The 16,786-nt window shown below is 34.6% G+C and overlaps 1 protein-coding gene across 2 annotated transcripts in view; it reads right to left on the bottom strand.

The window, feature by feature from the left end:
• ATP8A1 (ATPase phospholipid transporting 8A1) overlaps positions 1 to 16,786 on the bottom strand; it is a 219,369-nt gene continuing 202,583 nt past the window's right edge. For both annotated transcript variants that reach the window (XM_063107852.1, XM_063107851.1), the window contains 4 exons: positions 14,459 to 14,547; positions 13,600 to 13,692; positions 5,921 to 6,012; positions 1 to 4,595 (listed from right to left, as the gene is read on the bottom strand). In XM_063107852.1, coding sequence (XP_062963922.1) covers positions 4,498 to 4,595; positions 5,921 to 6,012; positions 13,600 to 13,692; positions 14,459 to 14,547 — 372 coding nt within the window. In that variant the 3' untranslated portion in view covers positions 1 to 4,497. The remainder of the gene's footprint in view (positions 4,596 to 5,920; positions 6,013 to 13,599; positions 13,693 to 14,458; positions 14,548 to 16,786) is intronic.

Raw genomic sequence — 16,786 nt, forward strand, 5'->3', positions numbered from 1 at the left:
TAGAAATATTATTCAAGTTTAATAACTATTTATAAAACACAGTGCATTGAACATCAAGATAAACAACCTGAGAAAACTACTATAATCACAGATGCAATACTCTCCACTCATGCAGCTTCACAATTTCTACAGCAGTTTCAGCAGAAATGGTTTTTCATGGAGCTGAAAATACTACTTTATCTTTAATGCAAACTGCAGATTTCCATAGTGGTTGCCTTCTAAGGCTGCTTTTTTAAAAAAAATTTTTTTTAGACTTAATAAACTTGAAAATGTGAAAAATGAAGCTTGAAGTAGTTAAACAAACAACAAGCAGTATTTACTACATTTATGGCTTCTATTCTAGACTAGAACATAAAAATATATATCTTTTAATATTCTGCTCACATCTTTTCAAGAGATTTACCTATGGAAAGTTGCCATTAATTCAAAGTAAGTAAATATGAAATCTAGCTTTTTTCCTACTTAAGGGAGATTTATTTGCTGAGAAGTTTTGTGAGCTTTATTAAGAAAAGTTCTTAGAGGTAAGCTCAACAAAAGATTCAATTAAATTTGTCTGAATTTGTAAAATAATCTACAGATTTAGAAAAGTTGTATGGAGGACCAATTAATTCATTCAGTAGAGGATCACTGAATATTAAATTCCAGGTATGCCATGCTAGAATTTTATAAGGCAGAAATAAACATCAAGATTTACAGCAATAGCCATGCATTGGTCTGGAGCACTTTAAATATTAATTCATGCAAACCATAAAACTATCAAAAACACAGCTGCTCTCATACAAAAAATAAATCAGGATTTAAAAAATGGAAAACATTTATTTCCTTTCCTCCAAAATTTAACTTACATTCCATTTTAATAGCTGTTGAAGGTTAATTAAAATGCTGCAAAGTATAACTAGGTTTCACAAGTGACTTCAGTTATTTTAATGTGAGAAAAATCAGACTATGGTAATCTTTAAGAGGCATTATAGAAATGTTCATCATTAAAAAGCATTTATTAGGCACTGAACTGCATGGTGTTACCTTCGGTAATTTACAAAAAGAATTCCATAGACCTGGTCTCTGTGATGGGAATGGGCTGGGCATTTTCTCGATAAATTTTGTAGATGATTATAAGATTACAGATTTAATGAAATATGTTTTAAAACCAGGAACTATCAAAGGGCAACTGCGTGAAAATAAACACTAATGGTTGTTTAGCTTTGTAATAATTATGGCATTGTTACAAATAATTTAAAAACTGTGAATATACAACTTATTACTTTCTGTCTCACAGTCATTTCCTAAAAGAACATTTAGAATGACAGGTTATAAGTGTTGTATAGTGCACACAGTGTAGAACGTATACCATGTGACTTTCATATTGGGTATTTAGAATGCCAAATTGCAAAATCAAAATACAAAATTTAATGATCAGAATAAATGCCGATTGAGTTCTAGAATTCATTTCCCCCCTGGAAATTAAGAGAGACATCATTGATTCCATTTAATGACCATACAATTCATGTAAATGGCTAACAACATTATTTAGCAGAATACACACTCACCTGATTTGATTAGAAAAAGTTTTCCATTAAGTTAGCAGCACTGCTGAAGCAGTCTCACAGAGCAGAGTGGGGGTGGGAGGACGGGAAGCACACATATCATTTAAAATTTACTATGTTCCTGAGAAACACTGTTTTCCCGCTAATAATTTCTACAGTGTAGCATCTTTCTGGGTGTGAGACACCAATATATTTTTATATGTATATATAAAACATTTAGAAAGTCCGTGCTCAATATCACTGTGTACTATTCAACATTAAAGAAGAACTCCCGCCTTTTCAATGCTCAATGAATGAGGATTTTCTACTATAAGTAGTATTTTCTGAATTGTAAACATTGTAAAGCAACCGTTTTAGCATTTGCCAGAGACCCTATAAGGGACTTAAGAGTGCATGTCCTTTAGTCCAGAAAATACCCGTTAAAAGTCACTTTGACTGTTTATTTCAATCCTGGTAAAACCATGCGACTTTTTTCCAATTAAGGAAGGTAAAAACATCAGAGCGTTTTCTCTAATTTAACACTGTAAAGTTGCTGCAATGTTACATTTTTAGTTTTACCAAGGAGGTCACTCTCTGCCCGCCCCCCTCCCCCGTGCCCCCACTCAAAAAGCAAAGACATTGACTTAATGTCAATAATTCAAAAATAGGACTATGGGACAAAAAGGCATCAATTAATCACATTTCAGATCATGATGTTAGAACATTAAATTATTAGCCATGAGTATTCTTCTCATGATGAAGAGCTCCACAGAAACAATGCATATTTCAAGATAAAAATAAAACTTTTAGTTTTCTTGTCAAAGTCAGAAAATTCAGTTCTATTATAGTCATAATGTTTTGATGCTAATATTTTGGAAAAAGATGCCACCGATGAAGGAAGGCAAATGGAGTCAGCTCTTCTCTGTAACTGGTTGAAAGTGTTCTCTGGAGGGCGGCCCTCCACTCTTGCTTTCTTGTTTTCTGTGGTTTGACCTCAGCTATCCCTGCTCAGAGGCCAGGAAAAGCCTCTCTGAAAACCCATTCGGTAGACAGTTAGAGCTGTGACTTCAGAATACTAAAGATGATCTTAGACTGTTAAAGCTGTGGTCTTGCTAGATGTTTTGATTCATGGTTCTCTTCATCTGAACTCCAAACAAGAAGGGTCTGAGAAGTGATGAAAACTCCTGGTTCTCTTTAGGTTGGAATTCTGTATACATGTTACAACCTCTTATTTGTAGAAAACATGGAGGCATCCTGATAACTAAATAGCTACTGACACAGAGAAGAAAATGATATATATTCTAATTTTAAATCTAGGCTGAGAAGAAGGGTGAAACAGAATGTGAAGTTTTTAATTTCAAGGGACAATTTGAAAAATCACCTCTCTTCTCAATCCTAGTTAACTTTTTTTTTTAAAAGAGGAAATTCTACCTATTTTGCTGGTAAATCCACTTAAAGGCAAACGGGCTTTTGAATAAAAGGCAAATAGTTTGCTCCGATCTCTGAAGTGTATCTGAAAACTATAATTCCTTTTCTTCTTTTTAAATGAAACCATTATTTTAAAAATAGTATAGAAAACTGTGGTTTTTAAACAGTCCCTTCACCATTTAGCAAAATAGGCATTTTCAGGAGATGTCTGGAAAATGCCGAAAATAATTAAACTGAACATAAATTTTAAAATGTAGTAATGAAACTTACTCATAATGAAAAGTGTCCTATGACTCTAAAGATACAGGCTTAAGTACAATAGGTATTTTTAAAATGGGAAAAATGTATGACTTATTTGTTCCAATAAACAGCACGTGACTAATTTTGGGAACTGTTTGACAAGTGAACTGTAAAGTAATTTTCAGTTGTAGGTAAGGGACAGTCGCCATAACACTGGGTGTGCATAACACATAACACAGCCATCTCTAGTGGGAACAAACAGTGAGAATCAAGACACATTACAAAAGCGGAGCTGATGTACATTACAAAAGCCCATGCATTTAGCTGACATGTTATTCCAAACATCTTGACAGAAGCTTTGGAAATCCCACATAAATATGTAAGTGTATTTTTCTTCAGAGGAAAACTTTAAGACAAAATGACATCACTCCATCTATAGCAGAAGCCAGATTTTTAGAAAAATCCAAATAATGATGAAACTTTATCAGAAATGACTGAGACATAAATACAATTTAAAAAATCAGTATCATAACAAGTCACATTAACACATGTGCCCTCTAATTTTAACAAATAAACAAGACAATGAAGAAGCATTTGTAAGGCCAAAGGTGCGCAACATCACAGATTTTAGTAGCAAATGCCTTGATATATTCATTTTTGCAAATCACTCTTACATTTGAAAAGTCAAGCATGCAGATCTTACAGCAGAACCAGAAGTAAACTTTCTCTTAAATTTCTGGGCAAATGACTACTGAATGAGAAATACACTTACTGAACTTCTTTGGCAAACATTTATCAGGACAAACACAAACACTTGTTTAGAAATTTTTCTTAGTAAGGTGAGTCAGTTCCTTAAGAATGCTGGTTTGTTTCAGCATATCCTGAAATCTACATATGGATATCAAGAGTCCCTTTAACTCAATACTGTTTTAGAGCTTATAAATGGTTGGTCACCTTGTGGTATAGCCAATAAATTGATAGTCAGGTACAGCCCCAGAGTAACGGCTTAAGAACACTGACCTATTCTCAGTTTAAGAAAGTACTCTGGCAAGATCCAAGGGCATTTTCAATTTCTCTTTACAGAGACTTAGCAGATACTGAAAAAGATCTGAGAGAGATGGTGTTACAGTAGAGTTGCACAGTGCTTATGTCTATAATATACATGAATCTGAATGTCCATCAGCAAGATGAGCTCAGATCCACTTTCCTCTCCATGGACCAGACTGGAATTGGTCAGCAGACTGCAGTGACAACCTGGTAGCTCTCCTTAGAGAAGTAGCAGGGCCTGCCTCTCAGCCCCTCCCCATCACCACTCATCGGACCTCTGTTTCGTGGTATCATATGCTCTAATCACTTCAGACTGTGAAACGATTCCGTTTTCATCTTGAGAGAAGGCATACCCGTCTGTAAGTTAATGAAAAAGCAGCATTCATTATCATGAAGTCACTGGAAATTGCTCTTATTCTGAGTTTTGAGTATTCATTTTCTAACTTGGGGAACTAATGCAATCCTTTCCACCTTCAAGAGCATGAAGACACTAATTTTTAATGTCCAGAAAAGACACAGACTTAACTGGAAAATGAAGAATGGGATGACCATAGGTTGTCAGTTTAGATTCTATGACTTCTGCTCCCTAGAGGATGGGGCAGGCACCTCCCATCTCCCTCAATCCTCTGTTCAGTTCTGCAAGTCCAACCCTCCCCATGTTTGCTTCTCCATGGCTGGAGAGGGTGGGCGAGTCTAGTTAAGTGGGCTTGTGTATTTCCACGAAGGTTAGGTGGATGAGACGGAAGGAGAAAGGATAAGTTGGTGGAGGTGGTGATTAGCTTGATTCAGTCCTTCCACAATGTATACGTATATCAAAGCATCACACTGTACCCTGTAACTGTGTACAATTATTATTTTTCAATTAAAAAAAGGTGAGGAGGAGATAACCACAAATAGCTGCTAATGGTGAAAAAGCGGTCTCCTTCCTTCAGAGGATCTTCTCCTTGAATCTCGGCATCTATAAACAAACTCACTGATGCCCCAACACGGTTGCAGGGGCCGTGGGGATGAGAAACGACCCCCAAGGGGATCACACCCTTAGAAGGCCTCTTGAAGTATAAGAGCAAAAGCCTTAAACATGAGTATATATAAATGAAAATAAATTACATATGAAAACAACATGAAACAAAAGATATATTACTAACACAAATAAATTTACTACAGGGCTTTATATGTTATATTCTTTTTTAGATCTTTGAAATGTTGAGAGGGCATAATTCCTAATAATTTTTTACAACTCTAAAATATTCATAAATATTTTTGAAGGGGAAAATATATATTTCTTTGTGTTGTATGAAAGCTGAAAAGGCTCTTGTAAAGCTATGCAAGAAGAAAAGATAACAATACGGAGAGGCAGCTTTTAAGAGTTAAGATTTATTTTACTTTTTTTTTTTTTTTTAAGATTTAAGGAAGCAAGGAATGTGGAAATTACTACTGTTTTTCTTTAAGTGAAGGAGCAAAATCTTAAAATGCTCTGTCTCTTCTGTTAAAAGTGAGACAGTTGTGGCCAATGGCTTCTCTAACCATTTGTCATTTACATAACATGCTACAAAAATGCAAAACCTGTTTTAGATGTTAATTTTAAATAGTTAAATATCTCTAAAGTCAAAATACTGCTCTGATAAAGGCTATGGTACAGTAATGACAGAGGATTTATTTAAAATCAGAACTCAAATACTTACGGAGAAGGTTTTGTTGCAATGATTCAGACCGGTACAAGTTCACATGGTTCTTCTTAAAGACGTTCTTGAGCAGTTGGGCCCTCTCGGTGAGGCTACAGAGCAGAGCAGGTGCAAACGTGTGAAATAAATTATCAGCTCAGCAGAGCCCGCAGTGTGCCCACAGGACCACCAAAGAGAGTTACACTTACACAAAAGATTGCTTCAGAAATCTGTAGTCTAGTGATTCTTTTTATCCCATTTTCTCAGATAGCAAATGAGATTTCAAGTATTTAGACAGACACTTTTGAGGCCACTTTTTCCATAGCGAAGGAGGAGTTTTGTCCCCAGTAATCCTCCTCCCAATAAAAAGATTTCCTTTCCCCTAACCCACCATGTTATCTTTAAGTCAAATGGAGATATGGAATCTTTACACTACAATTAGTTTAAAAAATACGAAATCATCCAGTAGTGTTATTAGCTTCTAAAAACTTTGTTGACTTGCTATGTATATTCTAAGCATGGCATTTTTAAAAATTAAAAACCCTTCATTATCACTATATCTTTTTCATACTTTGTACATATTTTGGTGCAAAACAATACTTTTTAGTTAAAAATATTAACTAAACTAAATAGTAACTAAAATTACACAAAGAAAAAAATTCATAGACTTTTCAATTAGAAAAATTCCATTACCATTCTAATATGGTATGAAATGTGTTCCTTAATTTCATTTTAAAATAAACTATTTTCAGAAAATAATTGTGCTAGTAAGATAACAAAGAAAATATTTATTTTTCAATGAATGTTTAGAATAATCTTCTCCACAGAAGTCCATATAATTCATTATGTAACTTATAAAAATACAAAAGTGCACAAAATAATGTATCTTTTCCCCCCACTGCACATAGAACACTGCCTCACACAGTAGGAACTCAAATATTTGTCAAATAAATGAATTTGAGTAATAATTCTCAAATACACCTGTAAACATCATCAGTCTTCCCAATCACATTTCTCCACTGGTTAATTTATAAAACTTTGCTTCAATATCAAAGAACATAATAAGCATGAAAAGCAAATAAGTAATCCACGTACATTGCAGCAAATGTTTATGCAATTTTGTTTTAATAACTGGAACTGACTCAGCTGAAAAATTTCCATCTTGTGTTTTTCCCACTATAAAAGCTTTAGTTAAATGGCTGTAAATTATGTTAGTTCTGTACTTTGCCAATTTTTCTGAGACCCTGAAATGGAACAATCTTTATCATATACAAAGAAAGGATCCTCTGCAAAATGAACTCATTGTGTAAATGAATTATACAAACACTTGGGCAAAAACTGAAGGAAAAATATTTAGAAATGTTGACATTTGTAATAATCTTCCACACATTTTTTAAAATCTAGGGATGTTAACTGGTACTTACCAGACATATTTTATTGTCATTGGGAATTAGCTACATTAAGGCAAGAAGACGAATTAATCTAAAACTCCAGTGGTTCTGCAAATAGTTGTAAAACTTATTTTTGTCAGTGATATAAGCAGCTATGAGGAATGAGATAGGGCTATTTTAATGGGGTCACTCTTACTGTACTCTTTAAATGATCTAACATTACACACCCCAAGACCCTGGAGGACACTAAAATATGTAACTGCTTTGAGGAAGTCGGCAGCGTTAGCTGCAGGTGGTCTGATTTTGCTAGCAGTGCCTTGTGGATGGGGTGCTGGGAAGTCTCTGGTGTTTAACACTGAAATGACTACAGAACACTCTTCTTCCTAAAATACATCTTCCAGGTTTCAGGCTGGCCTTCCTAAATGCATAATACTTTAATGTTAGAACACTCAAGTGTTAAGAAGGCAGACATGAGAATTTTATCTTTCATATTATGGCAACTGAAATACATAAGATAAAGTAATTTTGTTTTATAACGGTTCATATAAGACTCTCACTCAGCTGTTACATCAAGTTCATAGTTCCAATGTTACAAAAAAAAAAAAAAATAACAACGTCTCTTTCTTGGGAATGTAGTACATTCCTCAGGAAAGAGCATGGGCTTTGGAGTCTAACTTTGGTTTAATGTTGAATCTGCTACTTATTAGCTGGGTCGCTGTAGGCAAACCTCTCTGGGTCATCTCATATGTAACAGGAGGGCAATGCCTAACTCTCAGGCAGCCTGCGAGGAGTCAGGGGGTTGTCAGCACAGTGACTGACACTTAGGAAGCACTCAGCAAATGCTGGCCCCTCCCATCCTCATCCCCTGGATCCCAAGGATTTTATTAATAAAAAAAATCAACTAGAACAGAGATCGTCACAAAACAAAAGGTACTTTGTAAGGGTCAACTTTGATGCCCTGGTTTATATTCAAGCTTAGCTCAGTGTGAAATGTCTATAGTTGCACATGAGATTTAATTTATAATGCCCCCATTCTACCTCTTTATTAAGAAAACTACTAGGTGGTTTTGTTTTGTTTTTCCCTGGCTTCTCTGAGCTTTTTGCTTTAGCCCCTGTAGAGCAAAGAGACCCTTCTCTAGAATATAAATGCCATTCATAGGAGGGTGCTTAACAAATAAGTGATGAGTTGTATTTCTCTAGCCTTATCCTACCATTAGGGAACTACGCATTATTTCAAAGTTTATGCAGTTCTGTGCCAATGATGTTTGTGGGTACTGATATTACTATCAAGTCATATTATAAAATTTAATGATAAATGTTAACATTAATAGGTATATTAAAAGTTCAGTTTTGTCGAACAGCTTAACAGTATGAGAAGACAAAAGAAAAAAAAGACTATGATACCTTCTCACTAAAAAAACCACATTTTATTCACAACTCTTGGCTAGTAGTTTTACTCAATCTTATATTTACAACTGACAGTTGGTCTTTCATTTACATACCAAGCTATGCAAATTATGAGTTTGTTTAATGCAATTACACAGCAACTACCACTTAAATATTGTTACCTTATTTCCAAGCCCACTAAAATGTCTCAACTTGAATTTTTGGTGTAGGTGAGTGGAAAGATACCATGTTTAAAAGTAATATTTCATCTAGAAACACTAAAAAATGTTAGAGTTGGTAAAAAACTTATTTACCATCCTGGAACATGTTAGAACATGTTGTCTTAAGGTATTTTCCAGTGATCCTCCAAGAGTGGTAAATTTGCATGTGTCTGTATACTGGGTTGGCAAGCTATTTTGGTTGACTCATTAAAATGAATCTCCAGAAAGTACAGGGTACTTCAAAAAATTTGTGGAAAAACAGAACTAAAATATAATGTGAATCTTTTCACAAACTTTTTGAAGTACCCTCGAAAATAACTATTCATTCGTGGGATGTGCAATGTACAGCTGTCCCTCACTAGGTAGTGGTGGTGGTGAGGAGATAAGCAATAATATAACAGGCCTGATTTTTGCTGTGGAAGAGAGAACATTTCATCATTCTGTCACTCTTGTTTACAGATGTTCGACAGACCATTATACAGTGATGAGAGTAGACTGGGGGAAAACATTTGATATACCCCCGTCCTCAACCCCCACCCCCCAAGGTATTTCTGTAATTCTAACATAAAATCCTGTATGGAAGTTGAGAAATAGCATTTCTTTTCTATTAGTCTTGAGGCGTTGTTAAAATTGCTTTTCATTAAGCTAAACCAGTCAAGGAAAGGCTGGGGAGCACACCATCACCATCAACATGACCAAAAGATCTGATGCCTCATGCTCCTCTGATGCTAGGCTGGGGCCAAACACTGCTGATGGACACATCAGTGAGGACTAACCTGAGGATCCCAGGCCAAAACTCTATTTAGTGATGGCTGCTGCTGATATGCTGGCTAATGTCTACAGTTAGAAATACAAATTATGAATCATGTTATCATACCTGCTTGTCTATAAGATACATTGCTTCACGCACATGCCAAGGATATATCTAAAAATAATTACCCCGTCTCACAGTGAGAGCTCACAGTGCCCATAATCCCCTATTTTAAGTCTCTGGGTTTTTAAATGTACTTTTTTTGGGGTTTGTTTTAGAAAAGGTAAGATGTTACACACAACTTATTGACGTAATCTAGGAGGCCCATATTCCAAAAATTAACATTTTTGCTACAAAATATATAAATATTTACATTGTGGAATAAATAAATACTATAGGTTGTCCTTACATTTATAGGACAAATGATTCAGGTTTTTCCAGCAAAGAAATTTTGAACTTCAGAGTTTTTTGGATTTTGGAATTGTAGATATTTCTGCTGATATTGGAGCATGTCCACATAAAAGTTCCAGCAAAGAACAGGGTTTCAGAGCTTATAAGCAATTTTCTCAATGAAAAATTAGAAGCCATCGCTACACAGTTGGTCAGGAGTAAGGTTTGGGTTATTCTTCTAATATTTTAGACTTAAATTGATTTTTACCGTAACCCATGGCTCAAAAGCAATATAGTTAGATTGATGAAACATACTTTTCCCCCTAAAATCTAATGGAATGTATCTAACATACTGGATAATATGGTAAGTGGCATACTATTTCTACTAGAAATGACTAATTACTTTAATCAAGTTGTTTAATTTTTGAAAATGAAAAAAGATGAGAAATAAATTATTGTAAACATTAATCTTCCTGCAGTGCTTACTATTTATAGTTTCTCTGACACATTTGCATTTCATATATAACTTGAGCTCAACAGTAGTACTTACTTAGTGAAGATTAAAAAAAATGGGAGATGATCTTTCTGAAGTTAAGAATTCTATCACTTTATGACAAAAAGGTGAACAATCGCTGCTTTGGATATTGCCTAGTTTGGGAAGTATAACTCATATAATTCTATGATTTTATGCATCAGAATTTACTTCACTGTCCATAGGTCAACCATTAATTTGCCACCCACCACTGAACCGTTCTTTTGTCTGCCCATTCGTTCATTCGTTCCTTAGTTTATTCTCTTGACCATTCATTCATCCAGTCAACAAATATTGATCAAGCACTACTAAGTTCCCAGAGCTGCACCAGGTGATGGGTTGCAGCTATGACTAAGACATGAGCCTCTCCTTCAAGGAGCTCAATCTGGCAGGGGAATCAAACATATATAGGGTACACAAATACAATCTAATGCAATATAGTAAATAAAACAACGGAAGTTTATATAAAGCACAGGGAAAGTAGGCTGGGAATTAATTAGTTTTGGACATGAAAAGTCGAGGATTCTGCATCTGAACTGGATTTTGAAAGCTAGGAATTGGAGTGCTTAGTCTGTAAGAGGGCTACTGGCTCCCAAACAAGGGGACAGCATGTGCAAGGACTGGGAGATATAAAATAACGTGGCATTTTTGAAGTAAAGGAAATCTGGTATCCCTAGAATATACATTTCCTGTATTTCTCCCCTTTTGACAACGTAGATAAAATTTACTAACTTTTTTGAAATTTGACATCAATTTCATTATTCAAGATTCCTAACATAATGCTGGCAGTAAAATCATTCTGACAATTCTTTAACTGCCTTCAAATGTAATTAGTTTAGCATAGGGACTTTTCCATCCAGTTGCTATCTTCTCCTTTCACAGATCCTTTTTCTTCCCCGTCCTCTAGCTATCTTGTAGCAGGAGGCCGCTGTGATTACAATGACCAGCACTCTTCTTCTTATCACCAATCGCAGCAACAGCAACATGGGGTATGTGCAGCACACCACGGGTTTTTCTTTGTGGTATTCAGCTAATAGCTCACTCATTTCTGAGTTCTTGCGAAAAGCTGAATAGGTTTTTAGGCAAATGAGTAGGGCAGCAGCAGGGAATTTATATAATGCATTTTCTATGGAGAAGTTGCTGGTCATTTATGGGAGAATCAACTTCTTTCCTTTTTAGGCTGATGTATTTTATTTAATGGAAGGGGTTACATATATTGCAGACTCATTGACTCTTTAGGACCTGGAGGTAATCAGATCGAACTCTCAGTCTGCTTTATGAATTGTCAAAGTCACAGATATATGACAAACTAGGTAAACTAAGTATCACCTGGAGGAGCTTAAGGTATGTTTTATTAACATACTTACAAATATGAGGAATTTACTCCTAAGGATAGTAACAGTATTACCAGTGGCCTTTCTCTAATTATTGTTAATTAATGGTTTTATTCTCAATTTTGTGAGCTAGGGCTCTTAACATATCCTTTTCATTGCTAGAGTGAAAGAGAGAACAAACATCTACTGAAGGACTGTTTGTGCCAGGCAAAGGAATAGGTGCTTTGGTATGATAAACCGTGTGATGCAGATTTGTGGATGAAGGGGCAGGTGGGGGGCGGGGAGAACCCCTACCACCCTGAAAGTACATATTATCATTCCTATCATGTACACAGCAGCACTAACCTAGAGAGCCTGAGTACTTTGTCAAGTTATTGGTAAGCTATTTTTGCTGCTGTGCCACATTCTTGAAAAAGCAGCAAAAGGAGGCAGAATAGTGAATGGTTCAGAGCAGGAGCTCTGGAATCACTCAGCATGGGCTCTACCTTGGAAACCTAGTCTCTCTAAGCCCCAGTTTCCTCATCTGGAAAAAATGGAGGTGATCAAGCTGCACAGGGTTGTTGCAGGGATTCAATGACATATACACATAAATGCAAGTGAAGCTCTTGGCTTGGAGTGAGCGCTCCACAAATGTCATTGCTAATATTTTCAATGTCAGTGCTAATATATTCCTTCAGTCTGATGAGAAGGAGCGGGAGCTGGAAGCCAAGGTCTCAGCTTGAGTTTCCAGTCTGACACCTACTCCATGTGCCAAACTGAGTAATAACAATGAATTGTGATGAAGGTGATATTTACTAGAGCATACACATGTACACAGACATAAACTTGTGGTTTAGACAGAACTTTAGCTCACTTTAGTATGATGAGAGAAAAAATAGAACAAATTCCTGGTATCATTTTCATATTTTGTTTTATTATAGACTACTTTCAACTAATTTTTGTTGTTTTGGGTTTTTTTTTTTTTTTTTGCAACTTGCCAGTAAGAGGATCTGAACCCTTGACTTTGGTGTTATCAGCACCACACTCTCCCAAGTAAGCTAACTGGTCAGCCCACTTTCAACTAATTTTCTTTTTTACAATGCTTTGTGAATTTAGTGTTTTTGGTTAGCTTTCTAACTTTGCTTTTTTGGGGCGGGGTGGTAGTGAAGAAGAGAACTTAGAAGGAATAACTCACTTATATGATATGTATATCCAGGTCAGTTCCTAATACCGTACTAAACCACAAGTGCAATTATAGGGCAGTTTGCCCTATGTCAAACTATGATTTTTGATTACATACTGTTTTATCATGAATACCGTTCCAAGCTAAAAATATTTTTCTTCTCTTTCAGTTTAAAGCACAATAATATTTGTAAATACCATTTATTTTAGGCTCCTTAAGCACCAGGCACTACGCTACATGCTTTGTAATATTTTACTCAGTTCTCACAACTAACATGAGGTAGGTGTTATCACCCCCATTTTACTGATGAGGAAATTAAGGCTCAGTAGCATTAAGCAACTTGGCTAAGGCCACACACAGCTTAATAAGTGATGGATCTGTTTTGAATCCCTATTTCTGTTTCCGAAATCTTTCTGATTCCATGCCAGCTGCATGTTAGCTCATTAATACAGGTTTTACCACTTATTTCCAACCACTAGTAAAAGATATTTAAAGTTCATCTTGGAAAAGAACATACTCAGTGTATATTTTACCTTTTTCCAAGCACAACTGCTCCTGGGTCTTGAGATTTTGCCTCCAGCTCCTGAACTTCATCTACTAATGTTTTAAAAGCAGTCCTCTTGATACTGCAAAAAAAAAAAAAAAAAAAAAAAAAAAAAAAAAAAAAGAATTTGTATGGAAATACTAGGGTGAAGACTTTGCAAAACTAGATGTCTGCTTTATTATCATGATGCTGGTAAGTACAGTGGTGACCAGAATATGAGCAGTTTCTCAATAGAATCTAAAAAATTACAGTAATTTTGAGCATTAATATAATTATAGGAAATATAAGTAAATATAGTTTTAAAATAAATGGTTTAGGTTTATAATATTAAAACTCTCATAGTTATTAAACATCATATAATTAACTTTAATGATACCTTTTTTTGTGGAAAGAAATAACATTTTAAAAGTTATAATCCTTGGGAAAAATTAGTAAAGTTTTTGTTTTTTCCATTCTATACATATGTTTTGAATCAGACAAGCAATTATTATTTAAAAAAAAAATATAAAAATTTTTTTTAACTAAAAATTTTTTTAACAACTATTAAATTTTTTTTCTTCTGGGTTTTTAGGCTGATTTCTAAAAAATGTACCCTCTACTGTAGTTCTCTCCAATGCAATACACTTTGATCTTAATTGAAACTACCTGCTTTTTTCTTGTTTGGTCTTTTAAACTAATTTAGTTTTCTAGTTTCTGAATCACTCCTTCCTTCTTTATTTATTTAAAATTAATATTACTAGCTCCTGTTCTGCAAACTCTACATGTAACGAGTTGACGTTACAACCAGCAAAATCTGAGGATTAATACGCACGTATACTTTTGTGTGCATAACCGAGTATTATACTTACACCTTGTACACCACATCAAGAAGCAAAGATGCCACAGGGATAAATAATAAGCCCGTCCAAAAGACTCCAGAACTAAACAACATGGCTGCCTGTGCAAATCATCAGAAACAACATTTCTTTAAAAGTCAATAAATTCATCATTCATGTTTAGTTTTTATATGATTTCAGGTAAAATAATTTTAAGAATATTATTCTGTAAGAGGGTATACAATAACTCTGAATTCAAACCCATGAAATATTTGAAATTAAAAGCCAAATGTATTAAAACACACATTTACTACGTCTTTTTTCCCCTCAAGTAGCTCATATAGTAAAGTTTTATCATGTATCAAATGTTTTTATATTTTTATATAAAATTTTTATTATTGTGGTTAATATACAGAGTAATAAACTTTGAACTTCCTTTATAACTTAGAATATCAAAATCAATGTTTCTGAGCAAACTAAAAATATACTTTGGATAAAATTCTCTTATAATAACATGTAAAATAAATCCTAGTTGGAAACTGAATTTACTATTTCTGGCAAATGAAGATTAACTTTACTTTTGTAAAATTACAGGTTATTAAAAAATCACCCAGATCAATCACGACTATAGCATAATCAAATTAAGATCTCTATGAAAACAATTTGATTTTTGGCTAATATTAGGTAGGGATAATCTTAATTTTTGTTCAATGATTTATATAACTTGTATCAGTGTATACCTGTTATTGCTAAAGTTAAAACAGATGCCTGCTATGTAAAACTCAAATAAGGGTGCATTAAAAATAACTTTAATAATTCCTTTGTATTAAATCCTAAATTGTTATATCAGAGACTTTTCAGTTGCTAAGAAAATGATTCTGTGATTTAAAAAGTAATAAATTCTATTAGTTGTTCTCAATTATAATAAAAAATCTTTGTAATATAATTATACAGAATTTAAAAGGAACAGTGTTGTACAAAAAAACCAAAAGAAATATTTTGGTTTCACTTCTTTGAGTCTATTTATCAAGAGTAAATTTGTAGGACCTATTCAAATCCATAAACGTATTGTCATAACTCCACCAAAAAAGTAGTCAACTAACGCATGCACGTTTATATCCTACTAAAAATCACACAGGAAAAAAAAATTTTTTTTAACCAGGTGTGGTTTGAATTAAAAATAACCTAGAGTTTAATTCTAGGCAGTTTCACAGTTACCCATAAACAGTCCTAATAAATCCTTATCAAATATAAAGATTACTAATTATAAATTATGTTTCAGATTACGTATTTATTTTGATTCTCCACTGAGGACCAGGAACTGCTGTTTACATTTCTTCCCACATTAACACGGACTTATCAATACAGACCGTTGCTTTAAGGATGCTAAGGTTTTTCACCGTATAGGACCGAACAGCTCTGAACACGTTTAAAATAAAAACATGTTATTACCAAGAATTTCAGAAAATAAATTTTGTCATGTGGGTTCAATGGACTAGCACCCATAGTCTAGACACCAACGAGATGAAAAATTCACATAAAAGTCACTTTATTTAATAAGCAAAACATGATCTTCAACATGTTTGCCAACATCCTCAATAGTGAAAACCAGCAATAATTATGTACTAGGAAATGTCTATCAAGTCAGTGGGTTTTATTTAGATTGAAGGAAGCTTTCTAGTAAGGTAACAACTGTAAAAAACCCCATTTCTTTTTCCTTTGGGGGGAAAAGGTAAGTTAAGATTCTAAGTCATGTAACCGAAAATACCAAGTATACTTGGCTTAATTTTAATATATTTTAATTTGGGAGGCAAGAGAAGAAAGATTTATTCTTGACATCACCACCTAGTATTAAATGTCCTCTGGTGAAAACAGCAAAAGTGGTGGAAACTCGAGGCTGCTAATTCTGACCATTGTGATGCTAACTATGGGGGAGCAATGGGCACCCACTATTCAGTTCACCAGCCTTTGGCTTTACAAATGAACAACATGAATTGAGGGGGGAAAGAAGTTTTTCTGCGTCATATCTGAAAGCCTGTCAGATTTTTTTTTCTTTTGCAGAGTTAATCCAAATCTAAAAGATTTAAAGCCGGCATTCGCATTAAAGACAGAGTCTCTTTGTATTTTTTGGATGAAGAGAAGGGGAAAAGAATAAAATCCCACAGAGGTATTTCCTTCCTTTCTGTACAAGAAAGCTCCCCCTCACTCTGTAGCAACCAGTTTTGTCTCTAACTTTTCACATCTCCGCACTCGCAGGCAGGTCAGCTGGGAAAAGGCGACTGATCCCGCAGACAATGGTGGTGACAGGAGCAGCCTGTTTGTGGCTGGGCTCCGGCTCCCCCTAAGAGCAGTCTGCAAATT

The sequence above is a fragment of the Cynocephalus volans genome, chromosome 9 (genome assembly GCF_027409185.1).
Source record: "Cynocephalus volans isolate mCynVol1 chromosome 9, mCynVol1.pri, whole genome shotgun sequence".
Classification (NCBI taxonomy): domain Eukaryota; kingdom Metazoa; phylum Chordata; class Mammalia; order Dermoptera; family Cynocephalidae; genus Cynocephalus; species Cynocephalus volans.